The 23,263-nt window shown below is 43.2% G+C and overlaps 2 protein-coding genes across 2 annotated transcripts; one reads left to right on the top strand and one right to left on the bottom strand.

Annotated features, from left to right (window-relative positions):
* Positions 1 to 902: 902 nt before the first annotated feature.
* Positions 903 to 5,943, top strand: vkorc1l1 (vitamin K epoxide reductase complex, subunit 1-like 1). Its single transcript, XM_076020152.1, has 3 exons — positions 903 to 1,156; positions 3,494 to 3,603; positions 5,513 to 5,943. The coding sequence occupies exons 1-3, from the start codon at positions 903 to 905 to the stop codon at positions 5,737 to 5,739; spliced, it is 591 nt and encodes a 196-aa protein (XP_075876267.1). The 3' UTR covers positions 5,740 to 5,943.
* Positions 5,944 to 10,059: 4,116 nt separating this feature from the next.
* Positions 10,060 to 18,776, bottom strand: gusb (glucuronidase, beta). Its single transcript, XM_076020148.1, has 12 exons — positions 18,508 to 18,776; positions 17,276 to 17,461; positions 16,963 to 17,144; positions 16,732 to 16,874; positions 16,023 to 16,210; positions 15,588 to 15,740; positions 15,251 to 15,429; positions 14,561 to 14,707; positions 13,699 to 13,783; positions 12,730 to 12,906; positions 12,496 to 12,631; positions 10,060 to 11,607 (listed from the first exon to the last, which is right to left on the bottom strand). Exons 1-12 carry the CDS (start codon positions 18,712 to 18,714, stop codon positions 11,456 to 11,458), a joined length of 1,935 nt encoding a protein of 644 aa, XP_075876263.1. The 5' UTR covers positions 18,715 to 18,776; the 3' UTR covers positions 10,060 to 11,455.
* Between the last annotated feature and the right edge of the window lie 4,487 nt (positions 18,777 to 23,263).

The following is a 23,263-nucleotide window of genomic DNA, read 5'->3' as shown; positions in this document are numbered from 1 at the left end:
GCCATCGAAGGAAGGAGATCAAGACTACGAGCTCTTGGTTCTCCTGCGTTTCATCTCGCTGTTGTGAAATTTCTCTGCGATCTTCCTCTCGTGTCCTGCGGGGGAATGGCGGTTGGTGTTGAGCTCGATCTCTCTCTTGGTCTTCCCCTTGCCTCCTGCGTGGCACGGATACTCGAGCAGGTTGTAGTAGTCGTACTGGTCGTAGTATGCTTCCTCAAAAGAGGCCAGTCTTTCCAAATCTGTTGCCATTTCGACGGGGAAAAGCTGCACTTGTGCTGTTAACGGGTCGAGTCTCGGAGCGAGTAAACAGATGATGTCAGCCTTTGTTTATATACACGCGATCACGTGACCGCCGCTCGGTCACCTGTTCCTTTATAATGGGAATCCTCTGAAATTTCTAAATGCACTTTGCAAGAGCTATTTCACTTTGAATGACTTCAATTGATTTTTCTCTGTGATCCCTTTTTCAGTTTTTTTTTTTTTTTTTTAAAGATGTAATTCGTCTTCCGACCGTTTTAGCGCACAGCTCTCAATCCGCTGCTTTAAAGCAATTAGAATTGAGACTCAAAACGTTCCTTATTTATTTCCTGCGGAGTTTAAACGCAATTCGAATTTGGAATTAAATTATTTCATTACTTTAATGTGCTTAAAAGACAGAAATGGAAGTATCGTTTCGCGACGCGAGCTGACGTTAAAAACAAGGGGAGGGGTGCGGCGCTGATTTACTTACTGCTTCACTTATTTCAATTCAACTCTCATAAAAGTGGAAGAACAAGAATCTGCATGAAACGGCCGCGGCCAAACTCGGCGTCTCTAACTTATTTCGCCCTGGCTTCCACTGGCGGCCAGCAGCGTCCCGCCCCTGACGGTGTGGCGCGGTGTGACGCGCTCCACCACGTCGCATGTGTGTCTCGCAAGCGGACTCGCTGCGTCTGTATGCGTGTCTCCAGCTAGGCCAGAGAGTGATGGCGGCGCCCGTCTTGAGAGTGTCCACCCCTCGGTGGGAAAGAATAGCTAGGTTTCTCGTCTGTCTCCTCGGCATACTGCTCTCCCTATATGCCTTCCACGTCGAGAGGGAAAAGGCCCGGGATCCGAGTTACACGGCGATGTGCGACGTCAGCAGCTCCATCAGCTGTTCCAAAGTGTTCAGCTCAAGGTAATTTGAATTCAGCAAAGAGCGCCCAACGGAGCCGCTGCTTGCTATTGTGACAGTCTTGGGGGAAAGGGCTCTGCTCGCTTCAAACTGTCAGTTGTTGCGCTCCGTTGGCCATTTGAGGGCTGTCTTGAGCAATAGATGCCAAAAAACACACAGATTGTGGCGGATGCTGTGTTGCGACCATGCCGTTGTAGAAACAAGCCGTCAGACATACGGAACTTTTTATCTTAGGGGAAATGATGTGTATTAGCCATGTAGCATAGTAGCAGGAAGCTAACTGTTAGCAAACACATCCCGGTTCTTGACGCTGTATAGGTAACAGCTCGTTAGCTACCGGCGCGATATTTTAGCAGTTAAACTTTGATTTTATAAATAAATCAAAACTAATATCACTCGACTGTCCGCAGGCTTTGAATGTTTTCTTTATCGGTGCAAAATACAACACATGAAATCAGGCGTTAGCACCAAAGTTAAGGTTAGCTTGCCTCATGAAACCCCCCTGATGAATGTATGCTGTTTCTCAATAGACCTTATCAATTTGCCAATTAAAACTGACCTCATGCATGATGGCTTGCTAATCGATGAACGCCCTGAACCTTTTCTTTTTGTTAATTTTGACGCGTGAGTCTCCGTTTGCTGTCACAATGCTGTCATTAGCCGACGTGCTAATGTCAGCGAGGCACCTACCATTCAGTCCAAAATGTTAAACCCTACACCGTCGCTGCCTGAAAGGACAGTGCTCAGAACTGCTGCAGAGGTCAGTGGAGAGGACTGCAACAGAGCTGTCTCCATTCAACATGTCAGTGCAGAACACAGGGACACACGTTGCCCGGACAAACTGCCCCACAGATCCACTGCTACCGCCGGAGTTGCATGGCAGCTGTATGCAGCAACGCTCTACAGGAATGAACTGATTTGGGTAGATCATTTGGGGAATTTGCCAAACCCGCTGTATTGAGCACAAAACTATTGATAAAACAACCCCAGCTGGTACTTGTTACTTAAGGATGTTCCCTGAAGGACATGGACATATAATTGTAGTCACCTGGAATGCAACCTGTCTGGGAGGCCACACATATTTGTTGGATGAGTGAGTCAACTGACACAGACAGCCTTGTCACCTAAATCAAATCGGGAACTGCCAGAATGCTATCAAAGGTGTGGACCTCCATGGAAAAAGACATGTAGATTCTTGTCATAGCATTGACCTGTTTTTACAATTTTGCCACATCTTATCATTTAATGTTGAGACTGAAACTGGGATGGCATCCTAAAGCATTTGCCTGGACATTGAAGTTGTGGCAAAATAACAAAAGCATGAGCATGTGCAGTGTGTAAAAGATCAAATAAACTCCTACAAAGTGCAGAGCTTAATTAGGTTGCCAAACAAGGAGATCTGCGTAACACAGAGTTTTTGGATAATTTCCTCATCACTGCCGAGAGACACAACTGGGCATGTTGCAACTGAAGTTCAGTTATTCCTCCATCTCCTAGAGAGAACCCACACAGAACACAAGGAGAACATGCAAACTCCACACAGAGCGGGCCCACTCCTTCGTCATTATGTCAGTTTGCAAAGGCAAAATAAAAGGCTTATTGGGTTTAATGCAAAACCTTTGTGCACGCTCAATCTGCTCACAGGAGCAGGTTAGCTCATGACGGATATGTTGGTGCAAAAAGTCATGTTTACTCAACGTGTTGAATTGCTTGAACATTCCCACCGGGTCAAAGTTGTAAGGTCCAAAAAAGATATTCACTTGAAGATGTTTTTTCTTTTCATATCACACATAAAAAAACATATATACTTATTTAAAGAGATGTACAGCATTTAAGATGAATAATGCTTTTTATTGACCCAGTGCTTGTTTGGAAAACAGCCTGTTGTTGCGCTGGAGAACGTATACTACCTGCAGATGTTGGGCGTTGTGTTCAGAAAAGATTATACGTTGTTGAGAGAATGTTATTCCAAACACGCACACTCGGTAACCGGCGGTTACTTCACATATTCATGCTGATGTGTTTTTTTTTTCTTTTTCCATTCCATTCTTCTCCCCTCTCAGGACATTCAAATGCATGTTGTCAGAAATAGAGTGTATTGGAATTAAATGATCAATCTGTCAATAGTTAGGCTATTTTAAGATGTGACAGACTTAAGACTTGTTGGGGCTGTAAGTGGAGAAAGAAGCGGTATGATGAATGCTCCTAAGTTATTGTGCTTGAAAGAAACACTGAAGTTGTATTAAGTCTGATTGCAGCATACTGCTTTCACTGAGGTGAGGAGGAGCTTTTTTCTCCTTCCTTCTTTGCTGATGTTTTCTATTGCTTGGCTTTGTTCAGATGGGGCCAAGGATTCGGACTCCTGGGTTCAATTTTTGGAAACGACAGTGCACTGAACCAACCCAACAGTGTCTATGGGATTGCCTTCTATGCCTTTCAGCTTTTACTAGGTAAGATGTCAATTCATTGCTGACATATTGCTTATTCAGGTGACAAGTCTGTTGAGCAATTGTCTTGTGATTCAGTGCTGATTCAACACTTTTTCTGTTTACTTTTTCTTCTCCTGTTGCTGCTATTTTTACCCAATCCTTAAAGGGGCCACTTTAGATATATTGAAGGCCTAGTGTGTAAGATTTAGTAGCATCGAATGGTGATGAAGTATATTGCAAACAAAGTCAAAGTTTATGCCAAATTTTTTGATGTCCTACTTTCCACATGTCACGTTTTTCTTATACCAGCTGTGATGTCAGGATCAGCTCCACATGCTTCACTGCTGTCATTACACATAGCAGCTGCCGTCTTAAAACTGGATGGCACTTAAATGAACACAGCAATGAATCATTTGTAGTGACTTTATTGAAACATTGTATTCCGCGACAACCTCGAATGTCCCTCACTGGGCCTTTCACTGTCGGGGGCCTCACGCTGCTGAACAGCGACCACAGTGTTTGTTTTCAAAGCCTAATTCCAATTTGAAAACTTGAATTGCTTACATGATCCGTGAGCGTCACAGTCACACTTGTTTCTCTTAGGTTCCACTAGGAGTCAGATTCTCCTCCCCCTGTGTCTCTGTGCTTGTGTGTCGCTGAGTCAGTCATGCTGGTTCGACGTGTTTCCCCGCCGAGTGGCCTGGCTCGCACGGCCACCTGGCGTTGGCAGAGAACAAGAGGTCCTTTTAGCCTCAGCAGTTAGCGCTGGTTTGACTGACACAATAGCGGCCCAGTTACACGGCGCTGTGGCAGTGGCTCAAGATGTCCACCCGGTTCCAGCGCTTTATGAAGATTTGGGTTTTTTTTTTAAGGCTGTTTGATAAGTTGTGTGGCAGGGCAGCGCTTCTAGGACGCACTACACTTCCTGGAAAATCGACTTGCGTTATGTTATCAATTCCATTTGGATGAGTCAGGGATTGAATTGCTTCAGTATCTATTTAAATCTACAGTCCTAGAAATGCTAAAGAAAATTGGTTAAATTTCAAATAGAACACGTTCTCCACACCGGTCCCACACTGTCAGTATTGCCACGAGTGATGAAACTAACCCAACAAGTATTGAAGTGTACAGACTGCAACATCATTAAAATAACTATAGGCAATTATCAGCTTTTCAGACCTCAGGATAAACAAGTTTTCTAGTCTACATACCTTGTGGTTCCATAACAGAGTAATAATGTATCACGCCCCCTGTGTGTGTTCTTCTCCTGCTCTGTTAATTGGCTGGGCCAAACGTTAGTGCACGTGAAGCTCCTGATAAAAAAGTCTAATTAAAAAAAGTTTTAAAATGAAAATTAGGATCTTAAGGTCACATTAAATCTTTTCCCCGTGTCCTGTCCGTCCATAATGACGAGCAGAAATGGCTCTGAATGTCTTTATGATGGCTGGCAGATGTATTCCTGGAAGGTGGAGCCTGTGACCCGAGAGTGTGAATCACACAGGTTGGTTCAGGAACTACCTGTTGAGTGGCTTTATTATATTTTATTATACTGATGTTTTACTGGCCACGGCTGGACTGAGGCAGGGACGGGGGATGAAAGAGGGAATAGAGAGGGGACCTAAGGGAGGAAGAGGGTCACATTTAAAATGAACTCAATCAGTCAAATGCATGAATTTAAATTACCTCCCCGCTGCGCTTATCAAAGTTTCAAATTCCATGAAAGCGGCACAAACTGCTGGGAAACTCTTGACTGCACCTCATGTGACAACTCGATTACGCGAGCGGCCCGTTGAGCGTTTGAGTCCGAGCGCCGTCACGAGGACGGCGGGCAGCAGAAAGGAGCAGCCGAGCGAGCGAGGACCGGATTCTTCAGGTTGCCCTCGTCAAGCGGTCGCTCTGTCTAAGCTCCAGTTTGTGTTTCTCGCCTCAGGAATGACTGTGAGTGCAATGGCCGCCCTCATCCTCATGACGACATCCATCCTGTCGGTGGTGGGCTCGCTCTACCTGGGCTACATCCTCTACTTTGTCCTGAAGGACTTCTGCGTCATCTGCGTCACCACGTACGCGCTGAACTTCATTCTCTTTGTTCTCAACTACAAGCGACTGGTTTACTTGAACGAGGCCTGGAAGCAGCAGCTGCAGGCCAAGCAGGACTAAGAGCTGTCGAGGGCGGCAAGAAGAAAACAAAAAAACCCGACAAAACAAAACACGTTAAAAACAAAACAACATCCCGAGAGAGAGAAAACAACAATGAAAAAGGAGAAAGAAATGTGACCTCTGAACATTTGACTTGCCACCAGGAGACCTTGCTTCCAAACAATGTTTATTCTGCTGTGTGTTATAAAAAAAAAAATGAAGAAGTATAATTTAAATGTTGGGCCTAACATCTCAATGTTGCAAACACGGAAGGATATGACAAGTGAGAGATGACTTTTTGTTTAATTCTTCTTCTTTTTTTTTCTTTTTTTCATTTGGTTAACATTGAACTCACTGATGCCAGGGGTGGCTGTGTGCATGTGTGTGCACGTATGTATAGGGGGCGGCAGGGGGTGAGTGCATCACTGGAGGAAAGCTGCAGTACAAAAGCAATGGAGCAAAGCTGATATTAGAACAAAAGGGGTCATGCAGAGGAAGAAAGCAGGACAACCATGGGGCTTACTTGAAACCATTAGAAAGGTCCTTTTACTGCACAGCTCATCTGCACTCAAAATTGAATCACGGGTCCCAAAACCAGAAAGGACCCCCCCTCCACTGCCCTCCCCCACACTCATTAGGTCATAACAGCTAGGTTGGGTGGGGGAAGAGGTGCAGAGCTAATTTTTTTTTGTCATGTTTACACTATGTGGGAACTTTTTTCTTTTTTCTTTTCTTTCTTTCTTTCTTTTCTTTTTTTTTTTTTTTTTTTTTTACAGTGGACCACTAAAACAAATAATAATAATAGTAATAAAAAAAAAAACAGGAATATGTGCGATACTGTGCGTCGAAATCAAGTTGTCCGATCGATTATTTGTGGGGTTTGATTTGCAACTGTGTAAATAGCTGCTGAGCAATACTCCCGGCTTGAGTGTCATGTGGCGTCCACACAGAAACCAATGAGGAAAAAAACAACACAGTTGGCGGTGGAGGAGATGCAGGAGTCTGAAGACGCGGTGGGAGGAGCCTGCGCTCCCGATCAGGGCCGTTCACACTTGTGTGACTCGTCTTTGTTGTGAGTGGTTGTCGTCCCCATCATGAAACCACACGTGCACAATTCACTTGGAACGCAGGCGCCCTCGCCGCATGTCGCACGAGAAGCATTCCTGCCCACCGCTCAGGTGGGACCCATTGAGACTTACGTGCCTAAAAGGAGTGTTAAGGTCAAATACTTTGTTTTGTTTGTTTGTTAAGTGTATTGGGCTCGGGTGGGGGTGACGTCACGTCGACGCCAGTTTTGCTCGGGTTTTTTTTTTCCTGTCACGTGCGCAATTTTATTTTTATGGTCACGAGTTAATGAATGGATGATGCCGGTCAGGTGTTCCTCCTCCCACCTGAGATGCTCTCCTGTCCTGAGGTAGCGAAAGGCTGCTACACTGTGATTGCGTGCTGGAGGTCCGCAGCGTCCGCGTGCGTTTGTCCTCTCCGTCTGCCGGTGCGCGTGGACGCCCCTCAGCTTTTGGTTTCATTGTCCAGCCTCAAATACTCAATGTCAACGGGGATGGGGGAGGGAGTTTATGTAATGTAAGCAAATGCAAACACAACTGTAAAGTGTCGAATGCTACAGCCGACGTCTGAGGACGTGTGTGGGAACGCGGAGTCGTGCGCTAAGCCATATTGCAGAGTTGTTGGGGATGTTTGCGCCACGAGGGGAGATGGTCCTGGTATTCTGATGGCTCTCTGAGATTTACACCGACTGTTTTCCTCCACGTGGTTGACGGTGGCAAAGGGTTCCCCGCCCGCTCGTGTAGGTCACACACCGCGGGGGGTCGGGTGGGTTCGGCAGCCGCCGGGACTCAGATCAGCTCCGAGTCAGAGGCAGGATCGCCCTCCCATTGGCTGCAAGCGTCCTCCAGTCAATCATGCAGAACAGTTGTAGTTTTCCACAGTTCTTTTGCCCCCCCCCCACTGGTTCCACGGTTTATTTTTGTAATGGGTTGAAGTTAATCGCTGCGACGGCACCTTTTAGTGACACGCCTGTCTGATAACTCAGTGATCGGTAGTGTTGAAAATGTAACATTTCTGTTGTTTTGTTTTTCTCCACAGAGTATTGAGACATTTTTTTTGTCTGTCCCTGTGCGTTTCTAACCATTGACCTGCATAAAGATGAATGACAACATAGGAAAATCAACCAAAAAAATTAGATGTGTTGAAATGAAAAAAGAAAGTTTGCCCTTTCGAGTCTTTCTCACGTCGTTCATCTTTGTGAGTCGGTGGCTGCTACATGTTCACTACGACTTGACGCGTGTAGGCTGCTACATCACTGCCTGTGTTCTCTCCCTCTGAATAGTTGTGTAATATTTGAAATGTCCTCCTCCTCCTCCTGGCAGTCTACATCCAACGACTGCAAAATGCACCTTGACTTAATCCGTCACCATGAAGGTTAGAATACAGTTATGCATTTGTCCCATAAGTTTGTTTCTTTCTAAGTTTCATTTAAGTTTGGAAACCGTTAAAAAAATTTGATCATTGCCCGCCTACGATGTGTCTTTGTCGGAGATGTTGACCTGTTTTTCCCCCCTCTATTTTCTCTCATTGTCCTTCTCTAGCAATTCAAGGACATTTATTAGACATCGTCTGCAGTCATCTGCAGCAGCGCTTCTCAAAGCCCCTGTACGTCTTAAAATTTGTGGAGTTCTCTGCAACTTGAAGTCTTTGGAAAGTGATTTTCATGCACAAAAAAAATGGAATCAGTGGCAAAACCATCTAAATGCTGTCATTTGAAAAATGTTCGGCACTTCGAGATAGAGGGACATGATGGACACTAAACTGGAGAAACCTGCTTTAACAAAGTTTGGGTCCTGCTCAGATTTCTTTACTTGCTTGCCTGGGGTTGTTGTCTGGATGATCTCCTTCATACAGTATTTTCTCTTTGGGCTAACACCACTTTTCTTTATCATCTAAATCAGAGTTGCTCCTGTTAACATCCACTTTATCTGGGAAAGCCTGTGCACTTACATAAGAGAGAAAGTGTTCTGTACATTCACTTGCACATGTTTTTTTTCTATGTGGAAAAGTAAAAAAACAAAAAAAAAAATCAAAAATAGTGGTAGTTTTTGTTACAGCAAGTCCTGCTGATGTCAATCACAGGACTGCCGTGCTCAACAGGTCACCTGTTGCTATGTTCACTATTCCAGTTTAGCCAATGACACTATTTCTTAGCACTTAATTTAAACATTTGTGGAGGTTGTTTGGCATTTCAGCAAAGGTTAGCGCTATTTGGCTGGTTAAAAGTGAACCATGTTTTTCTGCAATTTTCTAAGAGAAAAAGAAAAGATCAGCCAAGCAACACTGCATTTTCCTCATATTACTATTTATTATTTCGGCCCTGCCGTATAACTGCCTATTTGTTTCATCATCAATGCCAAGAAAAGTGCCTTCTGTTTGACCACGAGGCCCAGAGCCAAAGACAAGCTAAAGTGAAAGCCTTCTAAAAGCAAAACAATGGCAAGTGTTACAGGCATTTCTGCTCGCATTCCTTAACATGTAAGATTTTAAAATGGGAATTCCCTAAAATTAGGTATCCAATTATTGTTGTGAACTGAAGACTAGGAAAAGACCCTGTGTAATCAATTGCTGTTTGCCCATTCTTCCCCCTTCCCTGATCTCCACCTTATAATTTTCATCTTTGTTTTTGTCTAGCTAGGACATCTTGCATTAGTAAGAAAAACACTCTGTTGAAACTAAATGATTGTATTGTTATTTTTTCATTATTTATGCCCTTTAGCTATATAGACTGTTAACATTCTGGGTTATTTTAGTGAAAAGAATAAAAACATCCGAGGGGTTGGAGCGTTAGGAATCCACGTGTCGGCATAACATGTTACTACATCTGTCTGTGGAGGGAAACTTACTGGGTTTGCTTCTGTGTTGCCAAATATGTTTTGAAATGCTGTATTTTCTTACATGGAAAAAGTGTTAGGCGGACGGCTGGAGGGTGCAAATCAATAATCTGTTTCGATCCATCTTACGTTAAGGGAAATTTGTGGGGAAAAAAAGGTTGACATGAGAACATTTTTAATTGTGTCATTGTCATGTGGAAATGATCTACCATTAAAACATTCCCTCAGAAACTGTCCGTCACATCAGTCTTCAAAATACAATCAAATGTTGTGGAATGAGAGAGGGGAACTAAGAGTTTGTTTGACATTAAAGGATTGTCTGATTTAAAAAAAAAAAGAAATTTGTCAAGGGGCAGCGCCGATATTTAAACTGCCAAGTTATTCCATCCCCCGCTGCACGCTGGGTGTGAGAGAAGACAAAATCCACAGTCTGCACTCTGTGCAATACTCAAACTGTTTTTATTTTTTATTATTGTGTTTCAACCTCTGCGGCCCAACAGCTGTAAATTGATTGTACGCTGCACCACCGTAAAGATGAAGAGACAATGTATTCAAATGCATACAGGTGTACATTTTCACTAAACCACAGCAACCCTTTGCCCAGATGATGTTCCAGGAGTTCATTTTCAAACTCACATTAATTTGAATAATAGCACAAGACGCAAGGATCGCTTCAAAATGTCATTAGTTCACTCCTGATGTGTATTCCATCCTCACACTAATCTAGCTTTCCAAATGAAATGATTACATTCTGTATTTTATTTAAAAAAAATAGATTTTGTCTAAAAATATGGTCAGGATATTTGACACAGGTAAACAATTTAAAGATAAACATTGAAACATTGAAAAAAAACAAACAAAACTCTTGGCTGCATTACTGGTTCAATGTCATTTTGGGTGAACTGAACTGTCCCTTAAAACTGTTGTTTTCATTTCCATTTGTCCTTTGAGTTTTATTACTACATTTATCTGTAATTCTATCTGTTATTTGGTGGCTGGTGGCTTCTGCTTAGCTTCGTAATAATGTCTTAATCCCTGAAGCAGCTAACAGTGGCTGGACTGCATCTGACTGCATCATCAAAATGATTTGTGTTTATGACAGCACAAATCACTGATATTGTAGGGTTTCATTGAAGTTGACCCATAATTTCATCCCAGCTACTTGACATTTGTCATGACATCCGTTTTTTGGAAAATGTTTAATTTGCAATTCTGGGAAACATCACTAAGAAAAAATAATTCTCATACAGATCCGTAAAATAATGTGATTTTCACAATTGCACAGATAAGCTTTGATTGGTTTTCAGATTAAAAACAGAATGTTTACATACAAAATCAAAATAAAAAAAAAATACAGCTAATTAAATTTGTATAATTCACATCCAGTGCATTCTGTTCAGCTGCTCTATGCGCTAAGATCATCCGTGTTTGTTTTTTTATGGCTTTAAACACTTCACATCTTGTGACGCAAAGCCAAATTAAAACAGTGGATATAGTGTATTTACTTCCTTTCTTCTCGGTGTCATGTGTTGTGTTCTTACTGTAGGTGTTGAATATCAGCTGACTGGAGGAATGTTATGAAGCTCATATCTGAAGAAGGAATATTTTTTTTTTTTTACGACGACAAACCGAGGCCTGGTAACGTCTCAGTTGCTCTACTCCATTGTGACTAAAGCACAGAAGCACTGGAGGCTTAAATCTATTTAGCAGCGTCAAAAGGTTGCTTGTACATTCCGAGGAGGTGAGGAACTGCATTGCAGACCTGCGCGCGACTCGACTCAAGGAAAACAGACTGACGTACACCTACTGTTTCCATGAGTAAAGAGGGGTGGCTGAGCTCACAGCGAGCATGGGTACTTGGTCCAAGGAGGCAGCCGGCCTGTTTGATTAGCCAGCCTCCAGTACCTCTCCTTGAGGATGAACGCCGCTGCTTTGGGTTGTCTCTGCCTGGTGAAAACTCCCTTCTTGTTCCCATACACACGTGTGATGCCTGCAGACGCAGGTGGGATTTAAAAAAAAGAAGCTCGTCAGGAAGGTTGCACAGAGGTGTTATATATACCGGCGTATTGCCGTCGCATTTCTTCATTTTTTTAAGTTTAAAGTGTGCCAATGGAATTTAGCAGTGAAACCAGTTGAAATCCTCCGAGGGGCAGAGAAAACAGACATAGCAGGACATGAGCAGGACTCTGTGGTGAGCTAGCATACACTATGACAGCAGCAGTGTGGATGCTGTTTCATTTGGACCTTTCACCAACAGGGTAATGTCACGGATGGACTATTGCACAAGACTTGTGCTGTTAACAACTCACTTGCAATTTTTTTGCACCTTAAGCACTGCCTGAAAAAAAATGTTTTCCTTCAGATAAGCAAATCAGAATCAAGTCTACTGGCCAAGTTTGGTCATGCAAACAAGGCTTTCATTCTCCAGTGTATCTTAGCTCTCTGTGTATTGTAGTAGGACAGAGAATCAAAAAGAGATTGAGTACGGAAAATAAAAATGGATACGTGGCAAAAATCCATGGAACATCCTGTGTGATGGTCGGTGTAATGATAAAAGCAGTAACGAGGTTCATCACTGAGTTCTTGCTTTGCTTAAGTACAAGTACAGCCAGCAGAGGAGACACACAAAGATAAAATAGTGACACAAACTATTGCAATGACTGCACATATTATTGTTTTACAATGGAGCAATTATTTAAAACTAATTGTGCCTGACGGAAAGAGTTAGACAGAGACACTGCAAAATTTACATTTTTCCAAAAATGGCCGACGAGGCCCTAAACTGTGCACATGGCTTGGTGCAGAGAAGCAGGGAAACAAGGCAGCAACAACTGCAGTTGTGCATTCTTTGTTCTTATACAAATGGCGACTTCATTACCTTGCACGGTCATGAAGTCGGCAAAGTTCCAGATGAGTTCGCCAATGACGTACTGCTTCCTCTTCTGGTCCAAGACGTCGTGGTAGCTCCTCAGCACGATGTTCTGGTACTCCTCGGAGAACATCACAGGTGGATCCTGGCGAGAGCAAAACCACAATCATGACTCCATGTGCATTGGTGGTGTTGGAACTGGAGCTCATCCGTAAATGTCATTGGATCTCTGGGAGTCCTTACGGTGTGAAGTCCGGCCACGGCGTCGGCGCCGTACTCGCTCTGGATGATGGGTTTCTTGTACGTGTTGTACCAGTTCTCAAACTGCGTGTTGAGCTGGATGGGGATGACCTCCAGGTGGCCCGAGTCGTGGTACCAGGAGAGGTAACTGTTCACACAGATGACATCCACGTACGGAGCCTGTGGATAAGATAACAGACCACACAAGTGGTGTTTTTAATCGCACAGTTATGAAGGACGGAGGTCGGAGCCACTTTACTGAACCAGTTTGAGTTTTCTATGAAAGAGTGACAGAAAACTAATCAGTCCCTCAACTTACTGGGAGATACTTATCACAGGACGGCTGTATGAACAACTTCCTCTGATAGTGGATCAGCACAAGGCTGGAATTTAAAGAATGGTTTTAAGACGGTTGAGTCGCTGTTTAAACCTCAGGTCAAAACGAAGCCACGACAAGTCTGAGCTGTAATGAAACAGCACATTGCGGATGCTCTGCTTCTGCAGGTCTGCAAGATCAGACAGTAAAGAGGGTTTTAAAAACCTTCACACCTTCAAGTGAGTTTTTCAAAGAAAAACATTTTTTTTTATGACCTACAACGTTGTTCATGTGTGGCGGCAAACAATTGACAGGAGACCAATAAACAATGCACAGGCATGCAAAAAAAATTGTAGCTACTACATGAACTGAAAGTGAGATCAATAAAGAACATCAATCCCGAGATGATGCAAAACCAACTCCCTTACGTTCTGCTGAAGCTGAGGCATTTTTCACTCACATGAACAACAAAACAAGATTTGCATGAGGTGAATATTTTTTCAAGTAAAGCTTTTTTCGGCCTCTGCTGCAAAAAATGCTGGAACCCATGAATTACTACAAAAGAATAACCGCCAGCCTATCAAGTGATAAACCCGACTATAAAAATGGAACAGAAAGAGAGTGTCAACAGTAAAGTGAGTCCTGCAGGCACCCACCCCCTTGTCCTTGGCATAGTTACTATCTGTGATGTAGGTCACGGGCCGGGTCGGGTCCAGGGCTTTGGTGTGTTCTATCAGCGTCCTGCAGAGACAAACATACATTTGTGCAAAGGCTTCTTGCCTCAACTTGCGTGCAAAATGGACACAACAGACCTTTCGCAACACCACGCAGCTTGATCAGGTGGAAAACCTCTGACTTATCAGATGTGACCTGCTTCCTGATTTTCGCTGTTGCATTCCATTCAGAGCAGCGGGGCCTTCTACTCTCCCAACGTATTCAGACACGTAAAGCAGGAAGAGTTCCTTCTTGCCGCCTGTGTTATACAAACCTACGAACGCAACTGAAATGTTGCCAACTCTATCAGTGTCTTGCCAACTTTCTCTCAGTCAGTCTTCATAAGTCTTAAAGCAGTCGGCTTCCTTAAGCGTAGTAACGAAACCAGGAAGAGACTGCATTGTGCCGTGATTCCTTATAAACCATGAAAGAACAAGAAGAAGTAGCAGGATAAACTCAGGCGGCAACAAAGCCCTGCTGCCTTGACGGAGGTTGGACTGGGCGCTGCAGTCAGCAGCAGTTTAGTTGCAACAGGATGCTATTTTCACGTTAAAAGTAGAGCAGAAACTAAAGAAAAGAGGTTTCGTTTACTCCCAACTGGCTTTGGCAGGAGTTCAGTTGAACACTTTGGTACACTGTAACGTGTAATGCTGCTTGATGCACTAACTAACAGAAAGCACCAAGATCTATTAAAAAAAAAAGAAAATCGCATTCAAATCTCTGCTTTGAATGTGATCAACGGGAGGAAGGCAGAACGGTCGATGAGGGGTCGATGAGTCGCCAGCCGCTTTCCCCAGAACTTACTTGAAGTATTGTCCAGCAGGGGGCATCTCAGAGGCCGGCTCGTTGGCCACTGACCACATGACCACAGAGGGGTGGTTCTTGTCCCGTCGCACAAGCTCGTCCATGACTTCCAAGTGATGGTTCAGAGAGGCATTTCTAAAACTCCGTCTGTGGAGTAAAACAACATCCACCACTTTCATCGTCCAAGTTTGTTCTCCCAGCACGCACACATTTCTTAGCAAGTGCTGCACGGAGGTAACAGTGAAATTCAGACAGACAGTCTTTGGACTTGATGTTGGTGACGTCAGCGGATGGCTGACACACAAATTCAGCAAAACACAGAAGGCTAACGACTTGTTTGTGGTTGCTGTACTCGATCCAAATTCCACTTGGCAACTTCAAATGTTAGAACTGGTTCTGCTTTTAGAGTGGAAATCCATTTACTTTATTTTGGGTTCATTTTATTTACTGACATCAAGTCAATTTTGGGGTTCATTTTGCTGACCTTCAGATTGAAATATGTCAGACAGTTCTCTTTAGCTTCTATATTCTGTTATTGCACTTGCAAAGAGTATTTGCAAATGATTGCATCCTATGGACAACCTCTGCATTCTTTATTCTCTGTGTTTTTCTCCGCGATGAATGATGTTGACTAGCAAAAGTCTTCAAACATGTCAAAAGCTCACAGCGGTGTGGAGCGGTGACACCTACATGTCTTTGATGCCGACTCCTGGGCACTCATCGATCACCACGATGCCGTGGCGGTCACACATCTGCAGGATCTCCTCGGCGTAGGGGTAGTGGCTGGTGCGGAAGGAGTTGGCGCCCAACCACTTGAGCAAGTTGAAGTCCTTGACAACCAGAGGCCAATCAAACCCTTTCCCCCGAATCTGCAGCACATTAGGAGAGGAACCAGATGGATGAGCTGCCAGGTGGATTTCATGGCTCCATCAAATCTCGAGAATCAAACCCATCTGAATGACTGGCGGCTTTTGAGTCACTTTGTGTTCTTGTGGAAATGTTTTTGCCTCCCTCTAGTGGTACTCACGTCTGAGTCCTCATGTTTGTTGACTCCATGGAAGTAGAAAGGCTTGTTGTTGATGAGAAACTGCGTGCTAGTCACATTGACTGTGCGGATGCCGACTGGGAGAGCGTAGACATCCTCGTACATTGACCCCCCAGTGGCTGCCATCAAATGGACCTTGATATTCAGACATTGAAAATTAAGGAGAATTTCTTGCATCTATTTTTCATGGTCACTATATCTTATTATCTATAACTCATTGCCTAAAATCTCATAATAATACCAGACTTGTTACAATATTAAACTCTCACGGTACATAGAACACCACTGAAAAGAGTCCTTTGTATGATGATACTCAGGACATAAAAAGATGCAACCACATGTTCTGCCTCGCCACTCACCTTTATTCTGCTACTAGATCTGCATAAGCAAGCTGGACACAACAGGGAGGCGTCTTACCTCCAGAGAATACAAATAGCCTGGATTCTCATGCATGAGGTACGGCCACCACAGCTTGGCATCGATGACTTTGAGCACTCCAGATGGCTCGCTGGAGGAGGCCATGGAGCGGCCGTCCCCGTCTATCAGCATGACCTTCAAGGTGGCCGAGGACGCACCTTGGACTCTGACTTTATATTTCACTAGACCTGAAACCGCAGGGAAAAAAAGACACTCATAAATGCCACGTCAAACCAAAATACTTCCACTGAAAAAGTTATAGAGTAGTTTTAAAGGTCCTATATTATAAGAACATGACACCTGTCAGTGACTGCCCAGAAATGTGAAAAAAGCATATTTTACTTTTTTTTGCTGGCTCCACTTTTTAGAAAATGCGCTTAAAAAAGGCTCTAAAAAATAATCCTGCAAAAGGGGCCTTTGTGATGTCACAAAGGGCATCGCCATCTCTCCCTGGTTGGTGACCACATTGTACCTTGTTGTTGTTCTAAACTTAAACCAAGGGAGGGTTCCGCATAACAGATCATTTTTCAAGCAGGCTGTAAGCAGAGGGCTAAATGTGTAGCATTTCTGGGACGATTAATCACGAAATATCCATTTCACTGGAATCCAGCAACTGAAAAACTGACCTCTAAAAACAGGTAGACTATGGGACCAACCCCAGACCTTAAGCGCTAACTGACTACCGGTTTTTACACATGTATTTCTTCACCAGTGTTATCTGAGAAGTCTGTCACCACAGTGATGTCATCCACGTAGGCCTTGGGGGTGGTGTAGAGCAGAACAGAGCGATGGAGGCCCGCGTAGTTGAAGAAATCAAAGTTGATGTTCTGCACAAAGAAGCCTTTGGGGTACCTGTTGGTCGATCACACGCTACAGTGAAGCAAACGGTCAGAGCTCGCCGGAAGCCTTCACGTCAAGACGACGCTCTCACAAAACTCACTTGGTGACGTCGCTGAAGTGCTGGATGGTTCCCGGAGGAAGCGTCTCCAGAGTCAGAGTGTTGTTGACTGCTATGGTGATCCTGCACGGCATGCTGGGATCGCTGCGGAGCAAGCTGCCAATCTCCGCCTCAAAGGGAAGGTGGCCTCCGTTGTGTTCCGCCACTTTCACGCCGTTCACCCACTGCAACCCAAAAAGGTAAGGACATTATTTCATGACACCAAAACTGGCATAAGGAGATTCAGGCTGTGTGACAAATCAGTACAGGTCCACTTTGAAGAAACACTGATCTGAAAAGTCCTCATCATACTCACCACTATGGAATAATAGTGAGCACTTCCCACTCTGAGGACCAATCGGGTTCCTTCATCAGCGATCCAGCGGCTGGGAACCTGCACCTCGCGATCGTACCACACCCAGCCCACAAAGTCCCTCAGTGCAGCGTCCTGAGTGATGTCATTGTAGCTGGCAGGAACTGGCATGTCCATCACTGGGCCAGTCTGGGGGCGACACAAAGACACATAGGAAAATAAGAAAAAAAAAGGACAATATTTGTGATTGTATTTGGCGGTGATCTTGCAGTTAACAGAATAATTGTGCAATAACTACAGCTGTGAGCAAATACTTTTACTTCTTCTTTCTTAAGAATCTTAATCTTGCGCTTTACTGAGAAGATCAACATGGTTTTATGCTTCCCGTTTTCAGTTTGAGCAAAAGATCTGCTTTAATCAAGATTTCTTTGGTCAATTCTTTGGCCATAAACGTGCATGGGTTAAGTGTTCTTTACACTGACGGGAATGGCAACTCTTGTACATACACCTTCAGTGATGTATGAGGTTGAGGACTTGTTTAAATCTACTTGTCAGAGGTTATGAACTGGGCCCTGGCAGGAAGACAAAACAAACTAAATGATGTATCATGTGACACAGAGCCAGGTTGAAATGTCAACCCTACAAGTATTTGCATTGTTTATGGAATCTGCCTGTGTGTAGTTAAGAGAGTTTAAGTTGTGGTCTATTCAGTGCATGTGAAAGATAAATTCCACACATATATATGATGGTCAGCGGCATAACAAAGGTATATCCAAAAACAGGGGTGGGCTAACTATCCCCTGGGCATCTTATGCAGCCCATCGAGCTTTTTAATACGGCCTGCCGAACCTGAAGAAATGATATTAATAGTTTGTAAGTCATAAAGTAGTTGTATTTCATCTATTTTAGAACAATGTTTTAAGAGTCATTTCAATAAAGAGCTAAATACCGTGGAGCTACAAAGACATTTTGTTGCAACACTTTTGTTCATTTTCAGTTGACATTGAAGCACATGTTTTCTACATAACCCATGACATATTCTTTCTCCTGTGCGGTGGGTCACCAAAACACTCCATCCTTCTGCTCCTGGTCTGGCTCCTCGGTCAAATTTTACAATCCACTGTGGCCCACCAGTCGAAAAGTTTGCCCACCCCTGTCCTAGAAAGTGACTCGTCAAACTCGTTTGTGCAATAAGAGATGCAGCAGCAGCAGCAGCTGACCTCGGTGCTGTTTACCTCTGACAAGCGGCTTTTGTACCATTCCCTGTCGAAGCCCTGCTTCCTGTTCGGGGACGTGTCCGCCCTGAAGTTCCACAGTCCGCTCAGCTCCTTCAGCTCCCTGGAGGAAGACTCCCGGGGGAAAAGCATGCCGGTTTCCAGCAGGCAGCCAGGCGCCAACAGGGCCAGCAGAGAGCACAGACGGAACAAACCGAACTTATCCATCAGGAGCCCCTGCGCTGACGCTGTTGCTAACTACTGGCGCTCAGCTGCAGTCATAAATAGACCGCCTTCCCGGGTCACCAGGGTCACGTGACCAGGGACGCTTCCGGTCTTTACGACGGCACATTTCTAACTTTCTGTCGTTGCGCTCGAATTATGAATGACTATAGTCCGGCGAACGTCACACAATTTCAAGTTTAATTTTATAGTTGAACTCCATTAATATTATATCATTAATATTATATTTTATTTTATTAGAGGCTGGTACCCACGAGGCATGTTCGTGGAAATGTAAGAGTAGCAGAATTTCTACAGTTAAGGTTAAAATAGAGGTTTTAAAATAGCGATTTCGTGAATAAGAAATACAATAAAACATTTAATTCTGTAAAATACACTTGAAAAAAACTTCACAAATGTATTCACAATTCCTGACACGCTGGAGTATATTACATTAGTTTTAACACTAACTTGCTATTAGTGACTTGTAAAGCGTAGATAAGAAGTTTTAGCAACCGATAAACCGAGTTTAATAGTTATTTATTAGACTCAACCTCAATTATTCTCTAATGCAATGTGCGATAAGAAACACTAGATGGCGGAAAATGCTCGCACATCAGAGTTGATAAATCTATAGTTGTTATATTATTATATTATTCCAGGGTGGCGTTAGATAAATAAGACTAGGTGAAATGCGACTACTACTACTACTACTACTACTACTACGACGACGACGACGACGACATTCCTTATAAATTTAAACTGTAATTAATACTGAGAGGTTTTTGGTGCTGTACCGTTTTCCTATCCACGTCACCATTTGAGGTGGCAATGTGACATATACATTTGAAAATTAAAAAGCCACTGCTAAAGGTTAAATCAACATTATTTTTTCATTAATTCCTCATGATGCGACAGCTCACCTTTTTCCCAGTTTGTGTTTCGTTTTGGTTAATTTACAGAACACAGATGAAATGACACTGTGGATGTCATGGTGTCAACAACATGGAATGTCATTCATGAAGTCTCATTTCACAAATTCATATATTTTACAATTTAGCACTAGTTTTCCATTAGAGTCTTGATTAAAGCAATTGTCATAATCACTTATTGTTTCCCTCTCCATGGTCCTGATCCCAGAGCATGCCACCTGCATATTGAAAGGTTTGCAAGTCTACTTTTTTTTTCACTGAACAAACCCTCCTCTTTTTACCAAAAAAATTTTTTTTTTATTTGTCCTAGGCACGTGACTTTTCATCGGATTCACAAAATTTCTCATTGACCAACTTGAGTACTTTCCCCAAGACTCTGGGAAAGTAATGTGACTGTTCAGTTCTTGAGTCATCTTCTCTGGCCCCCCAAAATAGATTTGCTATCCCCAGAACATGAAAGATAGGTTTAATATACTTTATCAAGTGACAAACTCACCCAAACAACCCATCCAACTGCCATCTGCTTGAATTTAATGTAAGGTTAATGGAGAGTTCAGTGCTAATTTCCTGTCTAAATCTTATTCCAAGACATTTTCCCACCAATTCATTTGGAACATTTTATTGGTTCCCACCCTACGTTGCAGTGTCATAGTTAGCATACCCATCTTTTAATTAAGAAGATGATTAAGGAGATAGAAAAAATGTTTGAAAAATTCCAATATTTAAGATTCAGCATCTACAGTCTTTTCAGATGATGTCTAGTAGTCCTTGTGGCTTTCGTGGAGACTTCCCTCTTGCATCTGACTTTGCAGTGAGGACATGAGACATCTTAATATTTTGCATTGACTCCGTTACAAAAGAGTTCACTCATACAACTCAATCATCTTTGTTTTGATTATATTTGATGCAGGACAGTACCTCAAAGTAAACACCACTGACTTATTGCCCCTGTTTATTACTCGTTTGTTTTTGTAATGTGGCCTCCAGTGCATGCGTGTGTGAATAATGCAGTGACGATGCTCAGAAATGCCCGTGGATACAAAAGAAGTCACAACCTTGACCGAACAATAACACACTGGCAGAGGTCAGATCACAATCAGGCGAGGAGAGTCTAGCTTTGGGTCGACATTACTGACCAGGCAAATTTGTATTCCGAATGTCCCCCCTGTGTTTTTCACTTTCCTCACATTAGAGCCCTACATTGATCAGACAGCTTTTTTGTAGGTGCAATAATAATACTGATACTGATTTTATACTGATGATATTTTTCTTTACATCCCAGGCTTGAGTAGAGAAGCATTACACAATTTGTAATGCAAAAACGAATTGCCTAAAAAAAAACAGAAAAGGGCCTATTTAGCCCTTTGCTTGCAGCCTCCAATAAAACAGTCAATTTTAGCTTGCTGCTGAAACTGATGCTTCACTGTACTTTCCACGTGTTTGGAAGAAGACATAAACAAGGTGGTCCCAAGGAGGTATCGGAAGGTCTACCTGACAGTCCTTTGCGACACCACAACATGATGTTTTCCTGAGCTCAGTGTTTCAACTCACACTTTCTAAAAATTGGAGCAAACAGAAGAAGTAAAAGACAGACTTGTATAATTTTCCCAAGAGCTCAGACTTGTATAATTTTCCCAAGAGATCACTAAAAAGCTGGAGGAACATCATTGCTGCCTGGAAATGTCTAGAAAACAAAAGCAGTTCAAATGAAAGAGAAACTTCCTTCTAAATATATCCAGAAAACACAATGTTAGATAATGCTGGAGAATCTTCAATATAGCTCTCATTCTCATTCAGTCGCTCATCTTCATTAATCTTGATTTATTTGTACTTTACAGTTTTTGTGGTAGATGAAAAAAAGGCCTTTGGTGCGAAAACCAGATTCAAAGCTTTCATTTATTCATAAATTCTTAATTAATAAGTGGGGGAGGGGGAGTGGGCTGGTAAAAAGGGTGCAGGAAGGGGGAAGGAAAGGGGCACCAAGACTCTTCAGCCCAGGATTTCTGCTGATTTGCTTTTTAAAGTACTTGCTGTGTCCTTGATACTACATTTATCAGCACTAAAAGCATGTTCTAGTTGTGAGGAACAGAAACAGATAGTCCTGATTTTGTGCTTAGTCAAACAGGTTGTGTCCACATTTCAAGCACATGCAGTGTGGTTAAAAGCCACAGGGTGCAGGGAAGGAGAGAAACAGGAGAGATGACAGGAGGAAAAACTGGGCAAACAAAAATATACAACTGTTTGTTATGTGTTGAGGTCCCCTCCCTTCCCACATTATAATTTGTATAGCCATGGCAAAAAAGAAAAGAATTGCTAATACATCCCCATTCGCTGATGCTTGGAAGATCAAGAGTCCTCTGTCTTGCGTGTTTGGTTGCATGAATGAGCTGCGGCAGGATGAAACTGCAAAGATTATTTGGCTGGCAGATTATACTTCAGTGGAGTATGAACCGTCAGCGCAGTTATCTTCCAAACAGAGGGGTAGACAGACGAGTGGAGCGCCCCTCTGAGAAAAAGTCTGACGGACTAAAAATAGCAGCGCACGGTTATTAACAGCAACACACTGCGGCTAATTAACTTGTTTCAGTGCAGCGCGGATGTAGTTGTGTGTTCCCTATAGTGCTCTCTGCATCCTGTCCCCTCATTGTGGAGAGTGTCCCCTCCGCTTGGATAAACATTTACTGCTCAATGGGGCATCTGATAAGGACCCTGGATTGTATGGAGGGGCAGGGAGAGGAGGGGGGGTTGTCCTCTGGGACCTACCAATATCTGCTTATTATTACAAGTCCAAAGACGGATAGAATTCCTCAAAATTTCTGTGCATTCGGAATTTGTGTGAAATTTTTGGGAAACGAAATGCCTTGGTGGCTTACTCAACAGCGTTAGTAAGAGCAGAAGGAAGGAACTCTCTTTGTTTTTCGGCAGGAGAAAGAAAGCTGTGGCCGGTAAGCCTGTGATACAAGGTGAAAGGGGTCGATGAGACACAATGCCGTGTACTTTTCCCCCCCCCCTCCCAACACTTCCTCCATCCTGGCAGCAAATGCCTTTCCTCAACGTCAGCATCAAGTGTGACAACACAATAAATATATTCAGAGCTTACTTTTTTCCCCCTTTTTTTTACTGTCTTAAAAGAGTTTAAATGTGTGTAAATACGTGCTTCCAAATGGACAAGAAAACTATGCAAGGCACTGAAGTGAATATTAATGGATTATTAAACGGGTTAAAGATTACAAGTGGCGTTGTAAATGTGTGGCTAAAAAGGTCAAAATGAGGGAAGCAGTTTGAATTTAGTCAGGTGTGATTGTTATGGATAGATATGGTAGATTGTAGCAACATTATACACACCCTGGCACTTTTACTTTGGATTTATCTCACATATTCATTGAATGAATAACCCATAAAAAACATTAAAAATGGAGAGTCGGAGTGGACCAATCAGATTTGTTCTTGCTAATTTAGCCAAGCAGCTAAATGGTGGGAGGAGAGGCACCAGGCTTGTACCGCCACCTCACTGCTAATAGATTTTAAATGTAAGTCTTTGCCAAGGACAGTCACGACAAGAGCAAAAACATGTTGCCCTCCAATAAAAGTCCAAAGAACACTTTTCACCATTCACCATATGT

This window comes from Nelusetta ayraudi, unplaced genomic scaffold, assembly GCF_046127955.1.
Source record: "Nelusetta ayraudi isolate G7.1 ecotype Tasmania unplaced genomic scaffold, CSIRO-AGI_Nayr_v1 ptg000011l, whole genome shotgun sequence".
In the NCBI taxonomy this organism is placed as follows: domain Eukaryota; kingdom Metazoa; phylum Chordata; class Actinopteri; order Tetraodontiformes; family Monacanthidae; genus Nelusetta; species Nelusetta ayraudi.
The sequence above is the reverse complement of the archived record's forward strand: the minus strand, read 5'-3'. Positions and strand labels throughout refer to the sequence as shown.

What these genes read in the sequence shown, in the direction of transcription:
- vkorc1l1 (XM_076020152.1), top strand. Translation starts at nt 903, where the DNA reads ATGTGTGTCTCGCAAGCGGACTCGCTGCGTCTGTATGCGTGTCTCCAG. An exon ending in TCCAAAGTGTTCAGCTCAAG is followed by an intron (nt 1,157 to 3,493) that starts GTAATTTGAATT and finishes GGCTTTGTTCAG; the next exon opens with ATGGGGCCAAGGATTCGGAC. An exon ending in TGCCTTTCAGCTTTTACTAG is followed by an intron (nt 3,604 to 5,512) that starts GTAAGATGTCAA and finishes TTCTCGCCTCAG; the next exon opens with GAATGACTGTGAGTGCAATG.
- gusb (XM_076020148.1), bottom strand. Translation starts at nt 18,714, where the DNA reads ATGGATAAGTTCGGTTTGTTCCGTCTGTGCTCTCTGCTGGCCCTGTTG. An exon ending in CCTGCTGGACAATACTTCAA is followed by an intron (nt 13,784 to 14,560) that starts GTAAGTTCTGGG and finishes TTGTCTCTGCAG; the next exon opens with GACGCTGATAGAACACACCA. An exon ending in ACTATGCCAAGGACAAGGGG is followed by an intron (nt 12,907 to 13,698) that starts GTGGGTGCCTGC and finishes TCTTATCCACAG; the next exon opens with GCTCCGTACGTGGATGTCAT.